At 41.4% G+C, this 27,873-nt stretch overlaps 1 protein-coding gene across 3 annotated transcripts in view; it reads right to left on the bottom strand.

Moving 5' to 3' along the window:
* Positions 1 to 1,791: 1,791 nt before the first annotated feature.
* TTC1 (tetratricopeptide repeat domain 1) overlaps positions 1,792 to 27,873 on the bottom strand; it is a 45,723-nt gene continuing 19,641 nt past the window's right edge. For 2 of the 3 annotated variants that reach the window (XM_040443720.1, XM_040443712.1), the window contains exons 3-8: positions 21,532 to 21,592; positions 20,004 to 20,116; positions 15,589 to 15,625; positions 12,649 to 12,797; positions 10,085 to 10,139; positions 2,285 to 2,418 (exon numbers count right to left, since the gene is read on the bottom strand). In XM_040443720.1, coding sequence (XP_040299654.1) covers positions 2,285 to 2,418; positions 10,085 to 10,139; positions 12,649 to 12,797; positions 15,589 to 15,625; positions 20,004 to 20,116; positions 21,532 to 21,592 — 549 coding nt within the window. Of the gene's footprint in view, positions 2,419 to 10,084; positions 10,140 to 12,648; positions 12,798 to 15,588; positions 15,626 to 20,003; positions 20,117 to 21,531; positions 21,593 to 27,873 lie in introns of all 3 variants that reach the window. The other variant, XM_040443703.1, reaches the window with a different exon arrangement.

Raw genomic sequence — 27,873 nt, 5'->3', positions numbered from 1 at the left:
TCAGGTCATGATCTCACGGTTTGTGAGTTCAAGCCCTGCGTCTGGTTCTGTGCTGACAGTGCAGAGCCTGCTTGGGATTCTCTCTCTCCCTCTTTCCCTGCCCCTCCATTGCTCATGCTCGTGCTCTCTCTTTGAAAATAAACAGACTAAAAAAAAAAAAAAAAAAAAGCATAACCTCTGGAGCCTATGGCAATGACAATGTCTTAAGGAAGGCTGTATCTAGGCAAACATGTCTATTTCCTCACTCCCTGGAGGTTCAGACAGGTGCTCAGGAATCTCAGCTCCAACCTTGGCTGAGTCTCAGCTGTTGAACCCAAAGTCAGAATGTGGCAAAGTAGCTCTCAAAATCTGAGGGGAGCCTGGCTGGCTCAGTTGGTAGAGCATGCGACTCTTGATCTTGGGGTTGTGATTCAAACCCCATGTTGGGTGTAGAGCTCTATTAAAGAAGAAAAAAAGTGCCCTGAGGCCTGCCAGGAATTCCTGAGACCCTTTCAGGTCTCCGAGAAGTCAAAGCTATTTTCGCTAATACTAAGAGGTAGGTCAACTGCTTTTCTCACTGTCACACTGTCATGGGTGTGCCGGTGTAGGATTCGCCAGGCTACGTGACGGGATACTGTGACAACCTGAGTGCAGAAGCAGATCTGAATCCTGCTAGCCTCTACTAAGCCACACGTGAAAGAGATTTACAGAAATGTAAAATGATGTCATTCTTCTTACTGAAATGTTTTTGTTTTGGAAGACATTTTTCTAAAACTATTGTTTGTAAAAAAAAAAAAAATATATATATATATATATAAACAAGAAATATATTTGCTATTTTTAAAGGAATTAACTAAGTATTTAAGGGACTTCTCAGTTTTAATTTCTCATCTGGTAAACATCAATGGATAAAATCCACATAACCCCAAACACTCCTCAAACGCTCTGGAGTGTGAGGGTCCTGAGGTGAGCGACCTGGGAATCGCTGCTCTGGCAAAACGGCTGCACAGGACGCCATCACCACCGAGAGCCGGACACAGGCCTTTTGGCCAAAGCTCCTGCACAATTGCTGTGATTCCTCACACACACTTTTTTGAGAACTTCAGATGCCAGATTTATCATAAAGACAGCAAAGCAAAAGTAACCACGTGCTTTCCCCCTCTCCTTTTCCCCTTAATTCCATTTCAAAATCTGGAAGACAGGCTTAGCATAGCACAGAGTTAACACTGCACATCATTCTGCGACCGACCAACGCACTGCACTTTAAGGGGCTCTGAGGAACAGATCAGAGCCGTGGCACATCTGGACACGGGGCAGGACTGCTGCAATGTCACTTACAGAATTATATGGGCACTTCAGTTCTCAGATGAAACCTGCAAGTCACTGCCTCTGACACTCAAACCAGAACTGAAAGCTTTCACCAACAATCAGTGATGACTAAGAAAGCCCAAACCTACCTTTGAAACCTCTGGGTTCGTGTAGTCTAAAAGAATATGGTTTTGTCTGGGATTCACATACCGCTCTTCTTGAATGGTGCTACTTTAAGTTGAAACTGTTAAGATTGATGCTTGGGCAAAAACACTGATCTCATCATGATCTGCACAAACCTGAAGAGGCCCAAGACACTGTGTAAGGTGGTTTCTGCATTCTAGTACCTGGCGGAATGGTCAGTTCTTCAAGATCATCTTCGAGGTGGCAACTAAGACTGTGGGCAGATCTGTGGATGCTGGTAACATTCAGCAACACTGAGCCTGAAGCCAGAGGAGCCTTCCGCTTTAGCTGTCATTATGGGGACAAAATTCACAAGCCAGCTCAGACCGTCAAAGAAAGCGTTTATTACCACAGAGGAAACCAGGAGACGCTGGAGCCCATGCCCGGCGGCCTGAGCAATGTGAGTAATCAGGGAGAGGGGGCAGCAGGCGGGAGCCTCATGAATCATGTCTGGGTAGTCTCTGAACCTGGCTTGGGCCAGGAGACACTTTGGCTGGGCTTGTGTGTATAGCTCAGGGAGGTCAGCTTTGACAAGCAGGCTTCTGCCCGGACAAAGCAAAGGTCAGCCAGAATCAAGGGTAACAGATGCATAGACACCACCTTAAAACGGAAATCAAATTAGGCTTATTACATCAGAAGTGCATTTGACCTGGATCATAAAACAAGAGGGAGAAGGGAGCACTGGGCCCTAGCAGATAGCCTGTCTTTGAGATAAGATGCTTTTGAAAGTTAAATATTGGCAGGGCCTTCCCCCTTGCTAACAGCGAGCAGCATACAATCTCCAAGCCAGCTTCAAAAGCTACTGTAAACCTTGTTATCTGTTATTATTTGGATTTTGAACAAAATTGATGGAGTAGGAACCAGTAGAGGAATCCTGTTTGATCTGGAAATTTTCGGTGGAGAGTCCAAAAGGTCGAAGAACCAAGTTCCCAAGATCTTTTAGTTTACCTGCAATGTAAAAGTGGAAATTCAAATAAATATGGGGAATAAACAGATGTAGGAAGACCTCGACTGATCCTGCCTTCCTGATTACAAAATATAAAGGACATCTCTCTTCAGTTAAAGACACTCCTGCTTTTAAAATTATGAAAACTTTAGCCCCCTCAGCAGTGTGGTCACACTTTAGGGCCACCCATCCCCAAGCCTTTTTTTTTTTTTTTTTTTAAGTTTATTTGGAGAGAGCAAGTGGGGGAGGGGGAGGGAGAGAGAGAGAGAGAGAGAGAGAGAGAGAGAGAGAGAGAGAGGGAGACACAGATTCCAGAGCAGGATCCAGACTCTGAGCTGTCAGTGCAGAGCCTGATGTGGGGTTTGAACTCCTGAATCGTGACATCGTGACCTGAGCCGAAGTTGGACACCTAACCAACTGAGCCACCCAGGCACCACCCCCAAGCCTGTACTTTGTAGATGATCTTTCTGTCCCAACAGGCCAGGACCAACAAAGGACACAGGCCCTGGGATGAATGATGGCCAAAGTGACTGCTGCTCCCAGGGGGGCTGAAAGCATACTGCCGAGCCCCAGGGCCTGGTGCTAAGGGCAGTGGACCCTCCAAGTCTGTTCTCTGTGGAAAAAGCAGCAGCCACCTGCTGCATCCAATTCCACTCAGCAGACTTCTACTGAGCCTGGGTTCACACTGAAGAGCTTCCTGCTTTACTAGGGAAAGCCTTAGCTTCTACACCAAACTCATTGCTTCTCAGGAAACAGGGGTTCTTATTCCTTTGATGGCACCACCCACCTCAATAGTCCAGTCTCTTCTCCCCAAGATTTGGGCTTTACTCATTAATCACAGGTGCATTCACGTTTCAAAAACCAAAATTGAGACACGTGGTATAAACAAGGAGTTTTATGTGGATTCTACATATAAGAGTGCCACAGAGTTTGTATGTCAACAGCTGGAGATTTATAGGGACTTATGGGGCAATGGGATGGAATATTTGAAGGTAGGAGCATTTTGGAAAATCTTTGGCTGGAACAGGTGAATACACAGTTTTAACTCTTTCTGAACAATTGTTCTTGCAGGTACGCTTCCAATGGAGAGGAGCATGGGGGTAAAGGGGAAGAAGCCCCTAACTGTCAGAGCTACGGGTTCCTTCCCACTGTCCCACTTGTTAGCAGCTTTCTCTCTCTGAGGCCTCCCACCTTGAAGCAAAGCCCAAGCAGAGAACTTACAGATGCATGGCCTTCACATGTCAAGGCCTTTTCTAGTAACTCATTGCAAGAACTTTTGGTCTCAGTCTAAGACTTATCCCCAGGAGGCTCCCAGACCCAGGCTAACCAGTCTCCAGACAGGCTTCCCAAACTTAAACCTGGATCACATGTGCTGAGTGCGCCTGTTTGAGGAGAGGCACTGGCAGCCCATCCCCACACCCAGGTGCCGCCCAGAGCACAGCCTCAAGTGGATGGATGCCCAGGTAGGGGCCACAACAAACAAAGGAAGGAGGGGGCATCCTCAGGTAAGCATGAGTCACCCAGGACCTTGGCGGTCTGTCCTGGGGTTGAGGAAGGAGGGCAGGGGGGAAACACACATTTAAAGAAGCCAACTAAAAGGTCACTGCTGGCACAACCCTTGGCTCTTCTGACATGGAGTGAATGAAAGGAGAATGAATCTCAAGGGATGTTCACACCACGCTTCCCAAGAGCAGCAGCGCCATCTGGCAGCCTCCTCTGTTTGAGGGCCACTCTGGACTGGCGACTGAGCCCCGGGTGCCCCCTGGATGGAGGTCTTGCTGCGAGCCCATCTCACTGCACAGCAACCCGTGAAAGCGCCAACTGTACGGGCTCTGCCATTTGATGCAATGGGAGCTACAGACTTCGGAGATGCTCTCGGTCTAGCAGGGAGGCAGACACAGGAGCGAGGTGCGCCCTGAGCCCCGGGGAGGAGCTCTCCGCCTGTGCGGGGGTGAGAGGCACCTCAGGAGAGACTACACTGCAGCGCGCTGAGGAACTGAGAGGGGCAGGACGCTGGCATGCCACTGTGTTCCGTGGATGGCAAGGGGACAGGACTTTAAACTGCAGATGGAGAGGGACAGTTAGGGCCTTCTGCAGGTTCTCACTTTGCTTGCCCTGCTGAAGAAGGTGCCCACCACAGTGAGCCTTGCACTTTTAGCTTAACTGATTCTCTGGACGGCACTCATGAAAACGTGCTTCCCCAGATGCCCTCTGCCGACACCTGCATGTCCCAGTCAATGACTGACTGAGCTCGGTAGGGGCAGACCAGGTGCTTTGACAGGTGAGTGGGGCTCCCCGATGGCTTTGCTGGAACTTTCTGAGCACTACATGCTGGGTGAGACTTCCTACTCCGTTTCCCTCTATCCTCCACAGCCATCTGACAGCTCCCACCCCTCTGCCCCACTTCCCCTTCCAGGTGTTTCCCCGATGGGTTTCTTGTACATCTAATCTGATCCTGCTTCTGTTTCTCTGAGGACTCAGCCTGCACACAGGCTATCATTCTCCTTCCTTCCGTTCTCGGCCTTTCTAACATTCCGCAATAGTTTTACTATGTGATCTCCAGATCAGAATGTGGGAAGTTCTGCCTGCTACGTGAGACAATGCACACAAAGTGCCTGAGACACCTGATAAAGACACAATGAAAAAGTCTCCATGTTAGAGACGACCTGAGGTTCCCAGACTTGAATCTGACCAACAGTCCTAAGTTCACATGTGTGGCATCTCGCTGTGTGGTAGGGAGGCAGAGACAGGAGACAGTCACTTCACCAGAATAAGCTGAGATAGGATGGGGAAGACAAGACACACACACACACACACACACACACACACAAGCCAGTTCACGGGGAAGCTGAGATATGAGTGCCAGGAGAGTCAGTAAGAAGATTCCTTCCTGGGGGTGGGGAGGGGGGAGCCCTGCCAGAGCTTCTCATGTAAGAGTGTCCATGCGAATCATCATCAGAGGACAGACAGGACTGTAGTCATTTGAGACAGAGGGAGCGGGCAGGGCTGGCAAAAATGGTTTGGATAAATGTATAGAGAGGGGTGGGCAAGGGCAAGCAATGTGTCCAGTGGGCTCGGGCATGTTCTTATGAGCCAGGCCAGAGTCTATGGCTCTTGTGCCACGGGGAAGGCCACTGAAGATTTGAGAACTGAGCTTTAAGGGTTAATAATGCTGTGGCAAAGGAAGAATGAAAAGGAGAGCCTGGAGGTGGTCCTGACAGAAAGTTAGTGCAACATTCTGGGAAAGCAGCCATTTATTTATTCACTGAACAAATATCTGAATGCCTATAATGCTGGGTAAACAAGTTCTGAGGGGTGCAAGGCTGGCTTAGTTGGTGGAGCGTACAACTCTTGATCTCGGGGTTGCGAGTTTGAGACCCACACTGGGTGTACAGATTACTTAAAAATAAAATCTTAAAAAGGAAGAAGAAAAAAAGCTCTGAAATCAGACTGAGGCCAGTGAGCATATAAGGGAAGAGAGTAAAACATTATGGTAGAACCAATGATTTTTTGATTGAAAGATGATTGAAAAATTCATCTTTTGCTGTTTATGGTTACAGTAGAGAAGCACCTTCGGTAGAGATCATGCTCATAAATATACCCACACTCACCCTCAGGAGTTTCCCTGCTGCTGTTTAGAGTCCGGTTGGATGCTCAGAGACTAATGCAGCTTCCTGGTCCCTCGGACAGGATCTGCCACATTAGCCTATCTGCCACCCTTTCCACTGGCTGCCAAATTGTACGCCTTCCCTATGTAGGCAGTAATCAGTCAGATTTTCTTATTTCCACTTGGAGCAGATCTGGCACCATCACTCAGCTGGGAAGTGTCAACATGTCCGTGTTAGGATCTCATCTATTAGACTAACTGTAGGCAAAGAGAAGAGTCCCAAATTGCTTGTGCTCAGACAGGAATGTTTATGACTAGAGATCAATGCTTGTCACTGGATCCAGATCTGGTAAGTGTTAGTTTCTATGCCTCCAAGCAACACTGTGTCACAATAACCCAATGGACTCTTACACATAACTTCTCCTTGGAGATACTGTGTGCCAGTCCATTCACCCTGAGGAGGGCCAGGAATGCCATTTGTTTTCACTTCCTTAAGAGAGCTGGGGTTGGGGCCCAGCAGGACACAACTGAATCCCGACTCACTGCATTTCCTCTTATGAGGCAGGAAAACTAAGCCATGCAACTGCCTCTTGCTTTCCTTTGAGCAAAAGGCAAATCAAGCACAGAATATGGAAGATAAAATAATTCACAGCCAAATCAAATGCCTACATTAACTTTTGGGTGAAAGTGGAGGCTGAAATAAGCCTTCCCAAGAACTGTCAAAGAAGCAGGAGTGACTTTTTTTTTTCTTTAAAGTTTACTTATTTAAAGAGACAGAGAGAATACAAGTGGGGGAGGGGCAGAACAAGAAGGGGACAGAGGACCTGAACTGGGCTCTGTGCTAACAGCAGAGAGCTGGATGGGGGGCTCGTACTCACAAACCGTGAGATCATGACCTGAGCTGAAGTCAGACACTTACTCCTGGGGCGCCTGGCTGGCCCAGTCGGTTGACTCTCGAGAGGAGCTGGAGAAGGAGTGACTCTCTTGAGAGGAGCTGGAGAAGCAGCAACCAGGGAATGAGGCAGAAAGCAGGGCAGTGAAAATCTACAAACTGATACTCTCTGAGGGAATAATGACAGCAAGGGATTGGTTTAGAGACACTCATGTGGCCAGAGCACACTGCATGTGGAGTCTCTAACGAGCATCAGGCAGAGTGGCATGAAAAGAAATATGAAAAAAAGACCCTGGATTCCCATATTCACATGTATGACTTCAGCAGTGTTTTTTTTTTTTTTTAATGTTTATTCATTTTTGAAAGACAGAGAGAGACAGAGCACAAGCAGGGGTGGGGTGGAAAGGGGGACACAGAATCCGAAGCAGGCTCCAGGCTCTGAGCTGTCAGCACCAGAGCCTGACGTGGTGCTCAAACTCACAAACTGTGAAATCATGACCTGAGCCGAAGTCGGACGCTCAACCAATTGAGCCACCCAGGCGCCCCTATGACTTCAGCAGTTTTAAGAGACAGTGACAACGTCAAGGCTTTCTTATGACGTTGGGTGAGGGAGCTGGTTCTAGGACCCTCTACTATGCAGAGCAGAGAAGCACCTAATGCACGGAAAGAGCCAAAAGAACGTGTCAAATCTTTGCAAAGACAACAGACAGGTTACTTCCAAGTGACCTTACGTAGCTCTTGAGCACGGCATCATACAAGATGGTGCTCTTAATTCAGTTCACAAATGTGCACTCGTTAGGTTGCTAGTGGCCAGGAGTGAACACCTGAGAAACTTCAGGAATCAGGAGAGCAGAAATATGTTCCAAGAGGGTGTAAGGAGGTGATGGTATGAGTGGAAGAGCTGGGCTGGATGGGAACAAGGCCCAGGCGTGTGCCACAATGGCTGGGCAGGAAGCAGCCGCAGGTGCCTATGAGAGGGAAGCATTACTGGGGTTGTTCTAATGATTTATGTAATTTTTTTTCTAATAATTTTCTCAATAACAGGCTAGAAAGGGAGAAGCAAGGATGTTCACCCTTTCATTAGTCCAACTAGGATTTTTTCCTTCACGGAGGCAGCTTTATGGCTCTTTTTTCTAACAAAAAGGAAGTCAACTTACTGAGAAAAGAAAAAAGAAAAAGTCAGAGATAACTGAGCAAACTTAAATAAAAAAGCTCATTTTGTTAAATTATGACCTCACTTTGTAAATGCCAATGACAAGTGGTATTGAGCAGGCTTTTAAAATCTTTTAACTGCCAGTTTTTAGCAGAAGCCAGCATTCCAGAGAAACCAGCACTAAAAATTGTGTGGTCCACTGCAGAAGGCTTGCTCAGAATGTCTAGGGGTGAGATTATTCTGCCGTGAGTGGCCCCCGAGGACCCCCCAGCAGAGGAAGCACAACCATGGCACCTGTAAGGGGGAGGGAAGAAGTCCGGAATGCTCTTGTGGGGCTGTGATTCCACCTCAAGAATGCTCTCTCCCTTTTAGGCTCTCCTATAGTGGGGAACACCTAGAGGCAGTATCTTATTCATGATCCTTCTACTAAGTAAGAATGTAAAGGAGTCTAGTTATTCATACTTTTTATGTTTAACAACAAACTGACATATGATTTACCAAGCAACTTAAACTGCTGAAATCCGATGAGGGGAGAAGTCATTACAGAAGAAACTGAGAATGAACTCAACCTAAATATTTCAAACGAAGGGGACAATATAAGTAAAACCCAAAGCTACAGAGACAGAAATTTTGGCTCATGAGAATTTAGAGGGACTCAGCCAGCCAGGCAAGGAGAAATGGAAGTTTTGATTCCATCGGGAGTTGACAATGGCTATAAGATTCTGTCTACATCCATCCCTTCACGATTTCAAACTGGCTCAAAGAAACAGACCCGGAGAACAACAAGGGTCTTTTCCAAGTGCACTGTGGCCACCCCAAATCTCCTCCAGCCTGAATCTGGCTCAGCTAAGTACAGATACTAGCTTTTTTCTAAAACAAAGAGTCACTGTTAGAATAGGTGAAAAATTCTCTTTTCCCTTTTCTTTGAAGAAAGAGTACCTCTAAAATAATTTTTTTTTTGCTCAAACAAGGTGTCAATTAGGGAAAACTGTCAAGTAGGTGTAAATTAGGGAAAGAAAGAGCCTTTTTTGGAAAAACTGGGGAATGCTCCAGAAGTGTCCCCAACTCTAAAACAGTTCTTAGCAGGAGCGAGACGTTTTGGATTGTCCAGCTTTAATGGCTTGTTCTCAATCAGTTCTGCTATCAGACTGATCCTTTGGAAAATATGTTCTCATTCTCTGGATACTGACACCTATGTGGTGGCCATAAATGGCCAAGTCCAATTTATTTTAAGATTTTTTGTTTAGGCCCACCTGATGGCAATATATTAAATTCAATTCACATAGTAGATTTAGAAAATATTCATAAGGTAAAACACAAAGCAGATCTTGAGCAGGGAAATACGAGACAGGTTATAAGCAGAATGTGCTGGAGAGCTCTCTGTCTAGGAAACTTGACTCCCTTGAGTCAAACAGGCTGTTCATGGGAAGGCTTCTCTGACCCCAACTATAAAATGCTTCGGCAAATAAGAGAAATAAACCATGAATCCATTTGACGTATGCTTCACTCACACTCCTTTGTTCTCCTCACCATTTATTCCTCATTCCTGACTTCTCATGTCTTCTCAAACACTGAAGGGACTCTCATGCCATTTTCAAAACAAAAATTCCCTTAGTTGTGACACAGTATCAGCTGGTAGTGACTATACTCTAATGAAATGAAAAACATAAGTCATTTACTCCATGAAGAAACTCAACTCTTTTCATGAAATTCATGACCTGAAATAGTTGTTAGTGGGATCCCAGGTTGAATCACATTTTACATTCTTGAAGGCAGGAAAAACTAAATAGAAGTTTAGTTTTTGAAAAGCTGACACCCTCTCTAAACCACTCTAAACCTCCTGGAGTCCAAAACAGCTCAAACTCACTAGGGCCATGGTTTGGCTCACACAACAAATGAAGGGCCCCAGAGCTATTTCTCACTGTTGTATTCTCCTCCAGCAAGTACCAAATCCTGCTGTCCGCATCCTGCCTCCCAGCTACCAGGGCCATGGGAAAGTAAAGGGCGCAAACTTACCTAACATCTCTGCCTTTAGCTTTTCATTACGTTCTTCAATCTGCTTAGGTAATCTCTGAGGGGAAAAGAGGAGAAACAAGAAGAGCTGGTGAAAAATCTTCTGGCTTTGTTTTGAAATTGAGCAACACACACTTAATGTGAAAGTCAGAGGAGGTGATGTGCATATATATGATCCTGTTAAATACAGAAAAAAACCCCACAAATATTTGTGGGTGAGCTACACAAAGGAGTTTTGTCTGGTTCACTGCTATACTCCCAGTTCTTGGCCCAGTGGCCTGGGAAGAATCTCAATAAAAATTTGGTGAATATACACATAAAAAAATTTCTGAAAGAATACATACCAGATGTTTACAGTGGTAATATTTAGGTGGTAGGATTATAGTTTATATATTAAAAAAATTTTTTTTGGCTCATTTATATTTTTTAACTTGAAGTCCTTTATTAATATAATCTAATTTGCTAAGAAGGGGTCAGATCAATATTGGATGTTCCTAAATGATCACCTAGCTCAGGGTTTTTCAATCTTGGCAACATGATATCCTGGACTACGTAATTCTTTGTTGTGGGGGTTGTCTTGTGCATCTTGTGCAGGATGTTTAGAGCATCCCTGGCCACTAGATGCCAAGAGTACCATGCTGGTCATGACAACCAAAGTGTCTTCAGACATTGCCACATGTCCCTGGCAACCCATCCCAAATCATGCCAGCTGAAAATCACTGATCTATATCAGAGTCTCAGATGGCTGCTTTTAGCTCTATGATTGGCCCTAAGTACTCTGCGATAACCCAGTTATAATAATTCAAAATAAAATAAATTCTTTATGCATATGACAACTAATATAAAAGGCTTCCTTTTACAAACGGTTTAAACCTAATTTGCCAAGGATAAAGGCTACCAAGAATTTAGCCAAGATTTTAAGAACTCTATTCCTTTTCTCCATGTCAAATTAAGTCAATACTACCACCAGAGATGTCAAAAGTCACATAAAGCACTAAAACTGGTGTCAAATTTACTTATGTATTTTAATGATCCGAATCAGTCTTTTTCTCATTGCTCCACTTTTAGATAAATAAAAAATTTGTTATTACTGAAGGAATTCATCTTGAGGGTGCAAAAACACAAAGCAAAACAAAACCCAAACCACCTAGGACATTAATGCAGGGAGACCGGTCAACATCTCTCAGGTCTGCTTGGTGGAATAATGATCTCGTGAAATGAGTGGGAAGTCCTACATGGCGGGGCCCTGCTCAAATGCTCTCAGCATCCAGACAGGAAACGTAACCTAGGAAATCAATCAGTGTAAGGCAATAGAGAGCAGCATAGTCAGCAAGGAACTGAAGAGTTCCAGCCGAATGCGAAGACACAGGAATTCAAGAAAGATCCGGTATGTCCACACCTCCCAATTTTTAAGAGGGATCTGACTTAGATTTTCATCTAAATCTTTCCATTTTAAAATGCTGCCTTCGATGAAAAAAACATCCCCGCCGTCTCATCTCCTGGAGGCCTGTAACCTGTGCTGTGTGCTGGTGCACACGACAGACCTCTCTGTCCTCATGGCCAGCTGGGAAGTTTGGCAGCGAAGAAGACTGTTTAATGAAGTCAGTGTTTCTCAAACGTATCTGAATTTCTGTTATCTGGGAGGGCGATAATACAGACACATCCAACTCTGCAGCACGTGTGTTAGAGGGTGTACTGCTCTGCACATTAGAGACCAAGAGCAGTGCTAAAGGTAAAGGCACAGATCCAAGGTTATTTTTAAGGGGAGAACTCCAGTAATATGTAGCTAATTGACAACTGACCTAAAAATACTGTGATGTTTATTAGAAGCAAAAGGATCTACGGTGCCATGGACAAGAATAAGAGTCATTTTAAGAAAGATAAGGAGGCTAATTTGGAATATATTTAATTGGAAACATGCTGGCCATATAATAACTAGAAACTTGGTGACTGAAAAAGATGGACAGAAAACCAGAGTTTATGATCTATAACACTAAGATTCATTTTGGACTAAACTGTACAACTACAGTGGACAAGATGTGCCTAGTCCAACAATGAAACTGAGTTCTTATTAACCCTACAGCTGAACAGAATGGGGATTAAATGGCACATGGTCACAAAGTTAGATCTCCCATATATTTTGTTCCAGGTGCTAGTCCATTATTCGTGATCACTTTGACTCCTTAGACCGTATTTGTGATTGGTGAATAAAATGACAAAAGTGTGAAAAAAAAATATTATAATATAAATATATAAAAAACAGAACGTAGTTGGGTCCCAAAGGATTATTTAAGATTCAGTGAGTAGCAATACACGGAACAGAAAAAAAAAAAACACTTAAAAAAATTAGGTTTACCAGGATACCTGGGTGGCTCAGTCACTTAAGCGTCTGACTCCTGACTTTAGCTCAGGTCATGATCTCATGGTTCGTGAGTTTGAACCCCGCACTGGGCTCTGTGCTGACAGCACAGAGCCTGCCTGGGATTCCCTCTCTCTCCCTCCCTCTCTGTCCCTCCCCCACTTGCTATCTCTCTCTCAAAATAAATAAATAAAAAAAATTGGTTTACCATGCAAGCTTCTCTTGCTTGATGTATTGATGGATCTTTTTCTAATATGGATTTATAGTCCTCCAGGGCTTCATCTAGCTTATCAGTCTTCTCATACAACTCCGCTCTCCTCAATATTGCCCTGATATAGCTGGGGTTTAACTGAATAGCTGTAAAAAGAGAAGAAATCATTGTTACCATGAGGAAAAAGGGCCTGCACATCCTCAGCTATATCATGTTTCTTTATTAACCATCTTCCGAAGGTCTAAAAGGAAGAATCATTTGTCAAAGGCTACACCTGGCACAGGCAAACTTTTTCTTATAAAGGGCAAGACAGTAAATATCTCAGGCTCTATGGGACAGACCATCTCTTTTGCAACTACTCAACTCTGTGACTGTAGCACAAAAGAAACGACAATGTATAAATATATTTATTATAAATAAATAGATGGCTGTGTTCCCATAAACCTTTGTTTATGGACATTGAAATTTGCATTTCATAATTTTCATATATCACAAAATATTTCCCTTCTGATTTCTAACCATTTAAGAATGTAAAAGCCATTCTTAGCTCATGGGCTGTACACACGCAGGTGGCAGGCTGGATTTGGCTTGATGATTATAGTTTACTAAACCCTGGCCTATACCCAAAGTCCTATTTTCACACACTTGTCCTTCATCTAGTTCACAACAGGCCAGAACACAGAGCCCATGTGCACAGTGCCAAAGTGAGCAAGAATCTGAAGGTACAAATGAAAGAGTTGAAGGAACAGTTTGGTGGCAGATTCTGCTATGATCCTTTTTTCTAGGCCTCAATGACTGAGGTTACGCTTAACTACTGAGGCTACATGTTTAGCTAAACCCCCATTGTTCCTTCAAACTTGTGTTCCAACACCTTTAGGTCACTGGTGCGTAACACCCTTTCCTTTTTTTTTTTTTTTTAATTTTTTTAAATGTTTGTTTATTTTTGAGAGAGACAGAGACAGAATGTGAGTGGGTTAGGGGCAGAGAGAGAGGGAGACACAGAATCCGAAGCAGGCTCCAGGCTCCGAGCTGTCAGCACAGAGTTCAACATGGGGCTCCAACTCACAAGCTGTGAGATCATGACCTGAGCTGAAGTCGGACGCTCAACCAACTGTGCCACCCAGGTGCCCCATAACACCCTTTCCTTTATCCAACAACAATTGCCCTTTGAAAAATCCTCTGCCCATGTTTTGGATCAACTATATACTGTCTTTCTCCTATTCGTTTGTTTCTTTTTCTGTTAGAAAGCAATGTCATGGCTCTAGAACTTTTTTCTCTTCAAGTAATATACTCAACTTTTACTCATTCATGCTTTTAGTAACTATTTCTTTAGTACCAAATATATGTACTTCATGTAGTATTATCTCTAGAGTATAGTGGTAAACAAGCAGACAAGATCCTTCACATGAAGCTTTAAGCTATTCTAGTAGATAAGTGAAGGGAGGAAAATAAGGTAACTTCAGAGAGTGCTCAAAGACTATGAAAAGGGAATATCTGAGGGAAGCCAGCCATTTGAAAGGTGGAGTGGTTACAGAAAAAGGAGATCTGAACATCAGCAAACTGTTCCTAATTTAAATTCTTCTAACCCACACATCTCACACAAATTAAGGTTAAATACCTTCCTCCAAACAAAACAGTATATTCAGAATTAGTTCTAGCCCAACACAGTAATAGATCGAAAGTACTTTGCTAGATTCATAGTAACACTTTCCTTCAGTATATTAAGAAGGAAATACTAAGTATACAGAAATACTAAGCATAAAGAAAAGAAAGCCAGTAAAGAAGGTGATTAATTAATGTGAAGAAAAAAAAGAGAGGAGTTCATGCTGAGCATGAGTGGGACTAGATAACATACAAGCTTCCTTCTAACTCTTCAATTCTCTAAAAGAAAATACTATCCAAATATGGAAAACTGAAAAAATTTCCCAAATTAGTAATTACCTAGAAATTCATGAGAGTAGTAGGATGCAAGGAAAAGTGATCATGTGTATTCTCCAAACCAACTGTCTGGACTATTAGGAAATTTTTGAAACAAAAACAAAAACCAACCAACCAACCAACCAACCAACCAATCAACCAACCAACCAACAACCCAATAGTGATCCTATGGCTGGGAGTGTGTCTATATGTTGGTGAGATGAAAAGACCATAATGGAACCCAGGTAGCAGACAGTAAAGTCTTGGTTTACTGTGTAGAATCTGAAAATGTAATTAAAATGATGGCAAGTAGGTTTGGAGGAATTATTACAAGTGAAAAGAGTACCAGTTCCCCAATAGAAGCTGCCCCTCACTGTGCTGCTTCTCTCTCCACAAATACACAGATCCAGATGCCCTAGCAGCAGTTAAAATCTTCAATTTCAATCTCCTCAGAAAGTAATTCAGACACTACAGAAGTGAATCCTGTTCCATGGGTTTCTGTTGCCAAGGTAGCTTTGAATTTTTCTTTCCATATTTACTAACACAGGATAAACTGACAGAACTATCTATTCAAAAGCATGTATACTAAGGTGACTGTTATACAGTACCTCCAAGAAGGCTGAACTATAAAGCTTCTTCTTTTAAAGGTTCCAAAATAAGGGTACACACATGTACAAGTACAGTTGACCTTTGAACAACGTGGGGGTCAGGGGTGCTGACCTGTTTACCAGAAGCCTTACCAGTAACAGATGATTAACACATACTATGTATATATGTTATATACTGTATTCTCATAGCAATGGAAAGCTAAACAGAAAAAAATATTAAGATATCATAAGAGAAAATACATATAGAGCACTTTAATGTATTTATTGAAAAAACTCCACATATAAGTAGACCCATGCAGTTCAAACCTGTGTTGTTCAAGGGTCAACTACACATATCTGACTGACTCTATTTGTTCAGCTGAGGTAATTAATGCTCTCATACGTTAACATACAACAAGACTAAAAAGTTTACCTTTGTTGCAGTCACTGATGGCCATCTCTTTCTTGTCCTAAAAGGAAACAAAACATTAATATGTGTCACCCTAGTTCTATCTTAATAGTTCAAAGAGTCAATAACATACACTGATCATTAATAACTGCTTGTGGAGATGCACAATACTCTTCAAAGACATCACATGAAAACATGCATGATATTTCCAAGCTAAAATTCAAACTAATGGTGACAGCTCTGATGTAAAAGCCTTCTAGCAACAAATTATTCATAGTTTCTTCCTAACACCTTTAAAGATTGTTGCAATTGACCTATTATATTTGCAAGGCACTTCACATTAGAATGCTGATATTGAGAAAAGGTTGTGATCAATGAGCAGGGCAAACGATTGATATATGAATAACTGTTAATAACCCTCCTCTTTGGCTAGCTGTTGTATTCTCCCACCCAAAGTGGTATCTTCCAGAAAGTATGCATTATGGACACACACTGTGGCTTATCGTTAGTCTCGGTTATAAATCTTAATTTATCCACTGATGAAATAAAAATACAAAACAATTCATGAAATAAGGTATCTAATTAAACTTGCTGAATCTAGAAGAATGGCATAGTGGAAAGAACACTGGATGTCAAAAGAACTAGACTGGAAATCCAGCTCTGACACTAACCTATTTAACTCTTCAAGCAATGTCTATTTTCCCCAAATCAGAAGTTTTCTACAATATTTCAGAAATTTTAATTCAAATAAATGTTCAATACTTCCTATAATGGCTATTGGAGAAAACACTAAATATTTTACACAGTATTTCAGAGCAATGTCTATCAAACTGGGTTTCAGAATTCAATCAAAAACAATTCCAGGAGTGGGGAGTGACTGCCTAATCGGTACAGGATTTCCTTTTGGGGGTCACAAAAAAGTTCTGGAACCAGACAGTGGTGATGGTTACATAATATTGTGTATATATTTAATCATACTGAATTGTACAGTTTAAAATGGTTAAAATGGTCAGTTTTATGTTATTTTGCATTTTACCCACAACAAACAAAAAAGGTTTCAGAGTCATCTGGGAGTCACTACCTATATTATCTCTCTTCCAATGTTCATCGTAACAATTTACATATTAAAAGCTCTATGAAGTCCCGTAGTAAAGATATCTGTATACTTTTGTGTAAGTCAGTATTTCCCTAACTCACCATATTTGCATAAATCTAAAACACACAATTTCATATTAAATTCTTTTTTTTTAATCTTAAATGTTTCTTTATTTTTGAGAGAGACAGAGACACGCTGTGAGTGGGTTAGGGGCAGAGAGAGAGGGAGACACAGAATCCGAAGCAGGCTCCAGGCTCTGAGCTGTCAGCACAGAGCCCGACGCGGGGCTCGAACTCACAGACTGTGAGATCATGACCTGAGCTGAAGTCGGACGCTTAACCAACTGAGCCATCCAGGCGCCCCTACAATTTCATATTTTAAAGTTTCTAAAATAGGAGTAAATCTTTACAACTTATGTGTATATTGGTGGTATTCTTTGTGTCCCTAAAAAACTGCTAAGTGGCAATGCATCTTATCAATAACCAGCCCCTGCAGATCAAGGAATTATGGCATTTTACTCTGGAATCCTTTGTTTGAGGCTTATAGTCTACTAACACCTCAGGGCACCCAGGTATTGTCTGCTGCTAAGAGTGGCAGTCCAAGGTGCTGTGTATTAGGGGCGCCTGGGTAGCTTAGTCAGTTAAGCATCTGACTTCAGATCACAATCTCACGGTTTGTGGGTTCAGGCCCCACATGGGGCTCTGTGCTGACAGCTCAGAGCCTGGAGCCTATTTCAGATTCTGTGTCTCTATCTCTTTGCCCCTCCTCCAATCACAATTTGTCTCTGTCTCTCTCAAAAATAAAATAAACATTAAAAAAAAATTTTAAGTGCCATGCAATTGAAAACTCAGAACCTATTTGCCATCGTTTCATAACTTACATAAGTCACACACACACACACACACACACACACACACACACACACACACACACACCACATTGTATATAAGGACAGTTTTAAAAATTTAGGGCTTTGTCTGCTCTTGTGTAGCCAGGCCTAGAGCTGAAACTCTGCCCTAACTCCAGTTGGCCTTTACTCACCAGATGTGAAATGTAAAGCCTGGTCAGTGTTGTTCAGTCAGGGATGCTGAGCCTACCTTTCAGAAATCCTAAAAGCAGTTAACCCACCACTTCTTGAAAAACTCAGAATATGCTCCTTATATCACTTCCAGTGCATTAATCCTGGAAGTTTTCATGTTTCTAATTTTAGAATCGTAAAATATTAAGAGTACAACTTAAAAGAATAAACAACTGTGCTAACAAAGCTATCCCTTGTACAGGAAACAGTCACAGAACAACTCTCTTTTGAGTTCTTCTCAGATGTGACAGACAAAAGACTAGCAAGACCATACCTTTTCCTAATTCCAAGAACCTGGTCAATGATACTAGTTCAACCTAGGCAGTATTAGTAACTTGGCAACTGTGGAAACAAAGAATTCCAAATCTCAGGAGCCAAATGGGTATGATGCCTTTTCTCTGAAATTCAAGATAACCCTGATGTCATTTCACAATGACAATTTCCAGTTTGAGAATGTGGCAAGATGTCTCCAGGAAGCAAAAGCAAAAGATTTTTCCAGCTAAGTGTAAAAACTGTTAGGTGTGAATTCAGGTCAATGGTAGAAATATATGAATGAATATTGTTCTAAGTAAACTAAATTATTTCTTCGAACAAAAAATGTCTGCATACTCTAGAATTCTTTCTTTTCCCATAACACACGAATCACTCTAAAAACACTTCACCTTGGAAACTGAATCCACTAATCAAACATACAGGTTTAAACATACCAAAACCCCCCCACCTTTTTTCATGTCTAATTACTGAAATAATTCCCACCCTACCCCCTTAAAAAAAAAAAAAACACCCTTACTCATCCGAAGTGACTTTGGTAGAGGTACCGGAGAATTTCTGGCAACAAGATAAAGTGACATAGATACCTGATCTAAACAAACAAAAAACTACTTAAGCCAATCCTGACCATGTTTTGTGGTTGCTTAAAGGTATGCTAAATAACCCACTCTTTGAGCTTTGGATATAAATAGCCAGAATTTTAAATAATCGGTATGGCTTTTTTCAAAACTCTCACATCATTTCAATCCACTAAAATAGACTCTGTTGACTAAACAGGAATAGCAGATAAATCAACAAGAAATCTAACTTTTAATACCAATATAACACAAAACAAATACAACTGTACTCTTCTCTACACTCTTGTGGTTCGAAGTTCTCAAACCGTCAGAGATACAAAATGCATTTGAACTTTCCCGGACACTTACTTTACACTTTAGGGGCCTCTCATCTTAACTGTTGGATTTCTGCCTGTGTCCATACTTTTGACAGAAAATCAGAATCCTAGGAATAAGCATTTTGAAGTCTAGAGTTTTAATCAGTGTTTCCCTGTCCCTTTGAGTCTTTATCTAGAATTCCAGAGGCCTAAAATAAACAGCTGCAGCTATTCCAGGATATATATTACTTGGTTTTTTGCTTGATGGAGAAATTGTCAGTGTTCCTCCCATGAAAGCATTCGATCAACCTCTCCAACAAGGAATGTTAACAGTAATCTGACTCAAGTTTTTTCCTTTAAGCAAACAAACAAAAACATTTATTTTGAGAGAGAGGGAGAGGGAGGGAGGGAGGGGGAGGGGGAGAGAGAGAGAGAGAGAGAGAGAGAGAATGAACACATGGGAGCAGGGGAGGGGCAGAGAGAAAGGGGGAGAGAGAATCCCAAGCAGGCTCCATGCTAAGTGTAGAGCCGGACACGTGGCTCGATCCCATGACCATGAGATCATGACCTGAACCGAAATCAAGAGTCGGATGCTCAACTGACTGAGCCTCCCAGGCACTCCCAGATACTTTTCTATCTTCCCTGTGCCCTTTACATCAGGGAAATACATGGGCAGGACAAGGGAAGCAACTTTAAGCCCCTGTGCTAGTTGTTCGTTTTTTTTTAAGATTTTATTTTTAAGTAATCTCTACATCCAAGGTGGGGTTCGAACTCACAACCCTGAGATCAAGAGTGGTAGCCCCCATGCTAGTTTCAGAACAAAAGCTACCCTATGAAACACTGCAAGTTCATGTACTTCTTAAAAAGAAATGGTCAGGGGGCAGCTGGGTGGCTCAGTTGGTTAAGTGTCCAACTCTTTATCTCGATTCAGGTCATGATCTCATGGTTCCTGAGTTCGAGCCCCATGCTGGGTCGGGCTCCACACTGATAGTGCAGTGCCTGCTTGGCATTCTCTTTCCTTCTCTCTGCCCCATCCTTGTGTGCATATGCTCTCTCTCCCAAAATAAATAAATAAAAACTTTTAAAAAGAAAAAAGAAAAAAAAGGGTTAAAAACACATACCTGTTTCATCCTTGCAGCGGCTCTATTTGAAAACAGAATAGACCTGTCTTTCTGGAAGCAGGATGGGCACATCTGAAGGGCTTGACTGTAAGAACTCTCAGCTTCTATATAATCTGAAGATAAGGTAAAAGAGATCATTAAGATTTTGTCCCTGCTATTATTGTATGCCATAGTATCTCAGAATGCATAGCTTTCCATTCACAAAAGTCTCAAACAGAATGTTTTGTATGTTTAACTTTCATTTGGCTTACCCATTTAGTAAGGAATGTTGAAAGGGGATTAGAGAACTGGACAGATGAAAGAGACTAAAGTTGGGATTAATGGCTTAAGATAAAAAAAATTCTCTGTATGTATTTTCATTAAAGATATTGTGCTTTTATGGAGTCACCAGCCAAAACTGCTTCTCTGAAATGCTTGGAGACACATTTTATGGAGCTAAAAGCAACAATGTAAAAATCAGTGGTTGACTAAAGACCTAAAGAGAAAATGGTGATAAATTTATTTATTCACTGCTATGCACAGAATTACATGGTCAGGGCACTAAAAGAAAATTGCCTGTTCACTCCTTTCTCAGGTTGGAAATATTTAACACTAAAATACAAAGAGATATGCTTTCAAAATTAGAAACATTAGTTCTCTTAGAAAAAAAAAAGTGATGATGACTAAACAGAAAGAAAAAAAATTAACTTTAAAAATAACTAGAGAGGAAAATGTTACTACTCCTAGTTTTCTAAAGCATACACATTTTACATATGTGATAGAATACTACTGTAAGATCACATAGTTCCCCCAAAATATCCGAATGAACCCAAGTTATTCCTAAGCAAATGTAAAAAATGCAGAAGGAAATGGAGAACATCTCTCTACTTAAGGCAGCCAAAGAAAAGGGCACATGAAAGACCAGCCAAAGTACAAGCAAAATACTTCCCTAGGCCACACTGGAACCACGGGGCCAGTTTTTACAGCATCATTACAATTGAGGAACAGGGATCCTGTTTTCACATTAATGAAGGCAGCAGCCTTTTAACCTTGTAGGATAGTTTTCCAATGCATCACTTGAAGAGTCTGCCCTCCTAACTTTTAGATCTATAGTGGATTACAGAAAAGAAAAAGTATGCCTGTGCCAAGAGACATGTGGTAATTGATCACCATCAGGTGAGAATGATCTGGACCTGGTGAAAAACAAAATTTCAAGGTGCTGGGAAACAACACTGTATTGTTAGTAGTTTAGGTCTGCTAGTTGTTCCCAAATGTTCTCTGGTGTTTCTTCACACTCTAAAACAGAATGAGGACGCAAATGATTAGACATCGGTGCCTTACCTCCTTTCTTTTTTTTTTTTTTAAATGTTTATTATTTATTTTGAAAAGGAGAAAGAGGGAGGGGGTTGACAAAATCCGAAGGAAGCTCTGTGCTGTCAGTGCAGAGCCCAACACAGGGCTCAATCCCATGAACTGTGAGATCACGACCTGAACCAAAACCAAGAGTCAGATGCTTAACCAACTGAGCCACCCAGGCACCCGACCTTACCTCCTTTCTTAAACTGTGCGTTCCCCTCCTCCTTTAGTCTAGTGCTCTCTTCTCTTCTCTTCTGCAAGAGATCAATTACATCATTTCTCACAATGTTATAAGTGAGCAAAAAGGTTAGTTTTCATTAGGCTTTTAACAGGAAGTAACTGATTTTGTTTTTTCAGCTTGACTTTTGAGAACTGGGTCAGTTTTATCTAAATCTCAAACAGATACAGAGAAACACCTGACCATCTGGCAAATCATCAATTGCATTCTTGATGTTTAAAACACAAAACCTGGGTTTCCGGTGTTTAAATATTTTGCATGGAATAGTAATTTAGGTATCATTTAATTTCTCTTTACTCAAAATAAAACTAAACAACATACCCACTGGCATGCACACCTCTGCAAATTCAAATTCTGAATCTGCTACTTGTTAAATGTATTTTGGACAAGTTCCCGATCCTTCTAAGCCTTAGTTTCTTCCTCTAAAAAATGAGGCTTTATAGTTTTATGGATTAAAGTGATAAGGTGCATAAAGCACCCAATACACTGCCTGGTAAATAAGGGCACAATAAATACGAGCTATTACTTTTCTGTAAAATAAGTTATTTAATATATACTGAACTACAAGTGTGGTTTACATGATAAAGATGACCTACAGAATGCTGGTAGAGTGTGTTACAGGGAACAAAGCCCATCTGCAGGGTCAAGGCAATATTCTGTTAACAGGATAACACAAGGAAGTCTGAAGAAACCGAGATAAATAAATCTTTAGTTTCTGAGCTGCTTCTAACAACTCAGAAATTCACACAGATGGCCAAGCACCCATCATACTCAAAGGCAGAGTGAATGTTATTCTGCAAAGATGCACATGCTATCCCCATGTGGTTTGCTTCCAGACCTAAACATCTTAGCAATACGGTCGGCACAAGCAGAGTTGGCAGAAGCGCCTGCCTGCCACCTTCTGAAAGAGCTTGAGAGAGAGAGAAAGAGAGAGAGAGAGAGAGAGCAAGCGCACACATGCAAGTGAGGGAGAGGGGCAGAGGGAGAGAGAGAAAGAACCTTAAGCAGGCTCTCTGCTCAGCACAAAGCCTGACACAGAGCTTGAACCCATGACTCTAGGATCATGACGAGAGTTCCCGACTAAATAAAAACTTCAAAGGGAGGAAATACAGTTAGCAGCTTATTTCATGCACAGGAAAAGCATGGAGCCTAAACAACTAGGACTCTTCAGATTAGGAACCAAAGAGGGGCGCCTGGCTGGCTCAGTCAGTTAAGCATCTAGCTCTGTATTTCGTCGCAGGTCATGATCTCACGGTTCATGAGATGGAGCCCCGTGTTGGGCTGTGTGCTGCAGCGTGAAGCCTGCTTGGGATACCCATTCTCTCTCATTCCCCCCCGGCCCTCACAATAAATAAATAAATAAATAAATAAATACATACATACATACATACATACATACATACATAAATGCTTTAAAAAATGTATATATAAAAAAAGATTAGGAACCAAAGTAACAATATGTCTATAGATTTGTAAATACACTGTTGAGACCAGGGTGCTTCCCAAATGCATTATTATACTCTAGATGATGAAGCTCAGTAAAGAAACTAAAAGGTGAGTATAAAATCAATCTCATTTTTATGGTATCTACTATGTGTCAGATATACAACAGATACAATAATTCATTCTAAAATATAACATATCTGGAACAGGGCTATTCTAAGGGAATACAAGAAAATAATATGGGTGATGGTGATGGGAATCAAAATATAAGAATATGGTCACACTTCATTACCTAGTATTACCTAGGAGAGAGGTCGTAATGTTCTCTATGGTATCACAATTTATGGATGCAAGCAAAAAAGACTGTATCTTAGGTAAAAAAAATTTTAATGTTTCTATTTATTTTTGAGAGAGAGAGAGACAGAGCATGAGCAGGGGGCAGGGGTAGAGAGAGAGGGTGACACAGAATCTGAAGCGGGCTCCAGGTTCCGAGCTGTCAGCACAGAGCCTGATGCGGGGCTCGAACTCACAGAATGTGAGATCATGACCTCACATGAAGGTTGAGCTGAAGTTGGACGCTCAACCAACTAAGCCACCCAGGCACCCCAGGTAAAAAAATTTTAAAGAGGGGAAGATTCACTGGAAAGATACTGGTACTCACAGAATCACTGGGAGGCCTAAAAACACAGGCTTAGAAAATGGGCAGGATTCAAGGCAGCTCTGTTAAGTCAAGAAGCAAGAAAGCATTAACTGTCTTTTTATTTATTTATTTATTTATTTATTTATTTATTTATTTTCCTTGGGGGGGGGGGAGGGGGCGGGGCGGGGGAGCACAGAGCAAGAGCGAGAGTGAGAGAGAGAATCCCAAGCAGGCTCCACATCATCAGCACAGAGCCCGATGTGGGCCTGAACCCACGAACCACAAGACCATGACCCGAGCCGAAAGCAAGAGCCAGACGCTTAACTGTCTGAGCCACCCAGGCTCAGTTAGGCTTCCCTAACTGTCTTTTAGTGGAAGGGCTGTAATAGGAGCAAATAAATCCTAACTATTTCCTTTTCTTTGCCCCTATCGAAATTCAAAGTCTTGCTTAGGAGCATCCAATAAGCCAAGCATAGCTCACATGCCTTGGCTGTCAGAGAATGGAATGAGGAACACGGGGTAAAACCCCTGAACAAGACTACAATGCAGAAGAATTCTTCCAGCTAGGAAGGGGAGTTGGATGCTGGAAGCAAAGAAAACTCCATAACAAGTTCGGCTAAAAATCTTTTCAAGAAGACATACAGATGGCCAACAGACACATAAAAGATGCTCAACATTACTAATCATCAGGGAAATGTAAATCAAAACGAGACATCATCTTACACCTGCTAGAATGGCTAAAATCAAAAAGATAAGAAATAACATGTGAAGAAAAGGAACCCTTGTACACTGTTGGTGGGAATGTAAACTGGTACAGCCAGTGTGGAGGTTTTCAAAAAACAGCCATGATATGGAAGCAACCTAAATGAATAGATAAGAAAGATATGTTATATATACACAGTGGAATATTATGCAGCCATAAAAAGGATGAAATAGTGTCATTTGAGACAATATGGATGGACCTAGCAGGTATTATGCTAAGTGGTATAAGTCAGACAGAGGAAGACAAATACCATATGATTTCAGTCATAAGTGGAACCTAAACAAAAACAAATGAATCAACAAACAAAAAGCAGAATCAGATCTATAAATACAGAGAACTGGCAGCTACCAGTGAGGAGGGGTGTAGGGGGTTGGGCAAAACAGGTCAAGGGCAGAGGGAAATACAGGCTTCCAGTTATGGAATGAATAAGTCACAGGATTAAAAGGCACAGCATAAGGAACATAGTCAATGATATTATAATAGCAATATATGGAGACAGATGGTAGCTACAATTGTGGTGAACATAGATAGCATAATGTATAAACTTGGTGGATCACTATGTTGTACACCTGAAAGTAATGTAACATAGTGTGTCAACTGTACTCAAAAAAAGTTATTTCAACCCTGAAGAGCCAAAGCAACCCTGACAAAGAAGAACAAAGCTGGAGGCATCATGGTCCGATTTCAAGCTATATTACAAAGCTATACTAATTAAAATAGTATGGTATTAGCATAAAAACTGACGCATAGATCAATGGAAAACAGAGGCAAGAAATAAATGCATGCATATGCAGTCAATTAATTTATGACAAAAGAGCCAAGAATATACAATGGGGAAAGGACAGTCTCTTTGATAGATGGTGTTGGGAAAACTGGACAGCCACATTGTGAAAGAATGAAACTGGACCACTGTCTCACATTCTACACAAAAATTAACTCACAATGGATTAAGACTTTAATGTAACACCTGAAACCATAAAAAATTTCTAGAAGAGCATACAGGCAGTAAGTTCCTTGACATAGATCTTGCTGATGATTTTCTGAATCTGACACCAAAAGCGAAGGCAAAAAAGGCAAAAATAAACAAGTGGGGCTATATCAAACTGAAAAATCTTCTGCTCAGCAAAGGAAACCATGAACAAAATGAAAAGGCAACCTACTGAATGGGAGAAAATGTTGGCAAATCATATATCTAATAAAGGGTTAATATCCAAACTATATAAACAACTCATACAACTTAATAGCAAAAAAACCAATCAGATTAAAAAATGGGCAGAAGATGTGAACAGACTTTTTTCCAAAGACATACAGATGGCCAATAAGTACATGAAAAGATGTTCAACATCATTAATCATCAGGGAAATGCAAATAAAAACCACAATGAAATAACACTCACACTTGCTAGAATGGTTATTACTTAAAAAAAAAAAAACAAAACAAAAACAAGAAACAAATGTTGAGGATGTGGAGAAAAGAACCCTTATGCACTGTTGGTGGGAATGTAAATTGGCACAATCACTATGGAAAATTGTATGGAGTTTCCTTAAAAAAATAAAAATGGAATTACCATATGACCATAGGACCCATATTCCACTTCGGGGTATTTAGCCAAAGAAAATGAAAGCACTAACTTCAAGAGATATATGCACCCTTATGCTCACTGCAGCATTATTTACAATAGCCAAGATACGGAAACCTAAGTGTCAGTCAACGGATGAAGGGATAAATTGTGGATTGGGCCTCATTCCAGCCTCCTCCTAGCTACCACCTTGCACCCCCACGTGTGACCACCTTAGCTCAGCTGCTCTGCCCAAGACTCCCTGAGCGCTAACCCTAGTCGCCTGCTCGGTTCCATTTCTGCCCTCAAAAGATGAAAGAAACTATCACGAACCAGGGTAAACTTGCCAAACTGCAAGCAGAGTGTGCAGCTCACTGAAAGAAGGGGGATCACGGAATGGCGACATGATAAAAAACTTCAGTTCTCCTTAAAGAAGTTGGGGGTAAACAGTATCTCTGGTATTGAAGAAGCGAATACGTTCACAAACCGAGGTATAGTGATCCACTTTAACAACCCTAAAGTCCAGCCATTCTTGGCAGTGAACACTTTTCAACATCACAGGGCATGCTGAGACAAAGGAGCTGACAGAAATGCTCCCCAGGATCTTAAACCAGCACGGTGCAGATGGTCTGACTAGTTTAAGAAGAGACGGGCTAAAGCTTTGCCCGCACGATCTGCGGATGGAGAAGAACCACTAGCTACCAGACAGGAGGAGGAGGATGAAGTTCCAGATCCTGTGGAAAGTTTTTGATGAAGCTTCCAAGAATGAAGCAAACTGAACTGAGTCAGCTTCTGGAGAAGATAAAACTTGAAGAAGTTACTGGGAGCTGCTATTTTATGACTGCTTCTTAAAATTCTGTTCATGGATCTCTAATATTTTTAAGCCCAAGCCTCTGGGACAATGCAGCTCTTTTTAGTTTTTGCTTATATGCAATTCATTCTTTGCAGTAAATTAAGCTGAAGAAGCCTGGGGATAAAGTTTGAAACAAGGTTAATAAAGTTCTTTGCCTAGTAAAAACAAAACAAACAAAAAAACAAGAAGAAAAAGAAATTGTGATGTATATATACACACAACTGAATATTATTCAGCCATAAAAAGATGGAATCTTGCCATTTGCAATAACATAAATTGATCTCTAGGGCATTACCCTAAATGAAGGAAAAGATAAATATGATTTTTCTTATATGTGGAACCTAAACAATAAAACACAAAAAAATCCCAAGCTCATAGAAACAGAGAATAGATTGGCAATTGCCAGAGGTGGGGTTAGGGGGTGGGAGACATGAGTGAAGGGGGTATGAAAAAAAGATTATAAAACAATTTTAATTAAGGTAAAATTACAGCCCTATAAATAATAGCAAATTCATGGTCGGTTTTTAATTCATACACACAAAATGCATAATTGGCCAATTAGGTTCTAACGGTGAAAAGTTTAACATTAGAATACATATTAATGTAAGGTAGCATATTAATAAGTTAAAAGAGAAAATTACATAATCATACAAATAAATGCATCACAGGTCCTAAAGGTCTTTAATATATTTTAAAAGGCTATTGCAAAAACAAAAATTCTTTAGAGAAGAACTCATCAAGTTACTAGAGTTTAATATCCATTCTGAACTTTCAGTCTCTGTTTTAACTCTAATTTCAAGCTACTATGTAAGCTATAATCTGTTCTCCATTGCAAACTCATCAGGAATGTTTTATGAACACAGATGAATCACTCAGACTGCCAGATCAGACTCGTGTGGGGTGTTGTGTGTGTGCATGTGTGTGTGTGTACTCACACGCGCGCGTATGTTAAGAGTTTAATCACTCTTTGGTAAATTTAGAACACTGACATACCAGTAGGCAAAACTTAGATCCAAGGTATACCAGAAGGAATTAATGAT

Source organism: Herpailurus yagouaroundi, unplaced genomic scaffold (genome assembly GCF_014898765.1).
Source record: "Herpailurus yagouaroundi ecotype Mexico unplaced genomic scaffold, PumYag 29, whole genome shotgun sequence".
Taxonomy (NCBI): Eukaryota; Metazoa; Chordata; class Mammalia; order Carnivora; family Felidae; genus Herpailurus; species Herpailurus yagouaroundi.
The sequence above is the reverse complement of the archived record's forward strand: the minus strand, read 5'-3'. Positions and strand labels throughout refer to the sequence as shown.